Genomic DNA, 951 nt, shown 5'->3' on the forward strand with positions numbered 1-951 from the left:
GGTTCCGGTGGCATGATCCTTCGAGAAGACAAGGCTGATAGAGTCCCAAAACTTTATGACCTTGTGCCTGTAGCATGCGGCATCTTTGTTTGCCTGCAACCATGAAGACAAATAGTCTCATGTCATGGTGGAAAATGAACACACATCCATCCAAACACCAAACACACATCCAAAGAGAAAATCGTAGACTACAGCTAAGATGTAACTCATGTCATGGTGCAAAATCACATAAATAATGGGGAAAACAAGTGCACTGCTGCAAGTTGTGATTATTTCTCAAGAGAAGGCTGATTACTAATATAATAGCAAAACATAGGGGAAATGATGAGTAAACTACTGATTAGAAGGCTATGCATGAACAAGTATAAGTGCATGTTTTCAAGTAAACTTGGCTGAATTCCACATCATGATGGAGAAGGTGGAGAAGGTGTATAAGTGCATGTTTTCGAATAAACTACTTGACCACATGAATGATGAAAATGAATCTTGTGGCCATGGCATGAATACATAGATGCTCAAGATGTAGTGCTTACCTTGACATAGTTGCTCCACACGTCCTCACTATCAACCATAAGCTTGTTATGGATCCAATCCCACCCAAAACCACTCGTTGACAACATCTTGCTGACATTGACATAGTGTCTATCAATAGTCTTGCACCTTGATATGACATTCTCCTTTGTGATATCCACATTGCACTTGGCTCGAACATTCTTGACAACTGCAGTGTAAACATGTGGCTTCCACCCATTTTGAGCACGATCCCCTCTATTGTAATGCTCCACGAACACATTCAGCATTGCTTCATCCATTTCATCCGTCCAGGTAAGGTAGTTTCTACCTCCTTTCTTCTCCACATCCATATCTTCCTGCAAGCAACAATACATGTATGAGACAAACGTAGAATCCCAAGAGAGAGAGAGAGAGAGAGAGAGAGAGAGAGAGAGAGAG

At 41.4% G+C, this 951-nt stretch overlaps 1 protein-coding gene across 1 annotated transcript in view; it reads right to left on the reverse strand.

Moving 5' to 3' along the window:
* Positions 1–6: 6 nt before the first annotated feature.
* Positions 7–951, reverse strand: part of LOC119351213 — a gene marked incomplete at its 3' end in the record, with an annotated part of 3172 nt that continues 2227 nt past the window's right edge. The window contains exons 3-4 of the mRNA XM_037618599.1: positions 534–869; positions 7–93 (exon numbers count right to left, since the gene is read on the reverse strand). Of these exons, the coding sequence (XP_037474496.1) occupies positions 7–93; positions 534–863 (417 nt within the window). The remainder of the gene's footprint in view (positions 94–533; positions 870–951) is intronic.

Source organism: Triticum dicoccoides, chromosome 1A, assembly GCF_002162155.2.
Source record: "Triticum dicoccoides isolate Atlit2015 ecotype Zavitan chromosome 1A, WEW_v2.0, whole genome shotgun sequence".
Classification (NCBI taxonomy): domain Eukaryota; kingdom Viridiplantae; phylum Streptophyta; class Magnoliopsida; order Poales; family Poaceae; genus Triticum; species Triticum dicoccoides.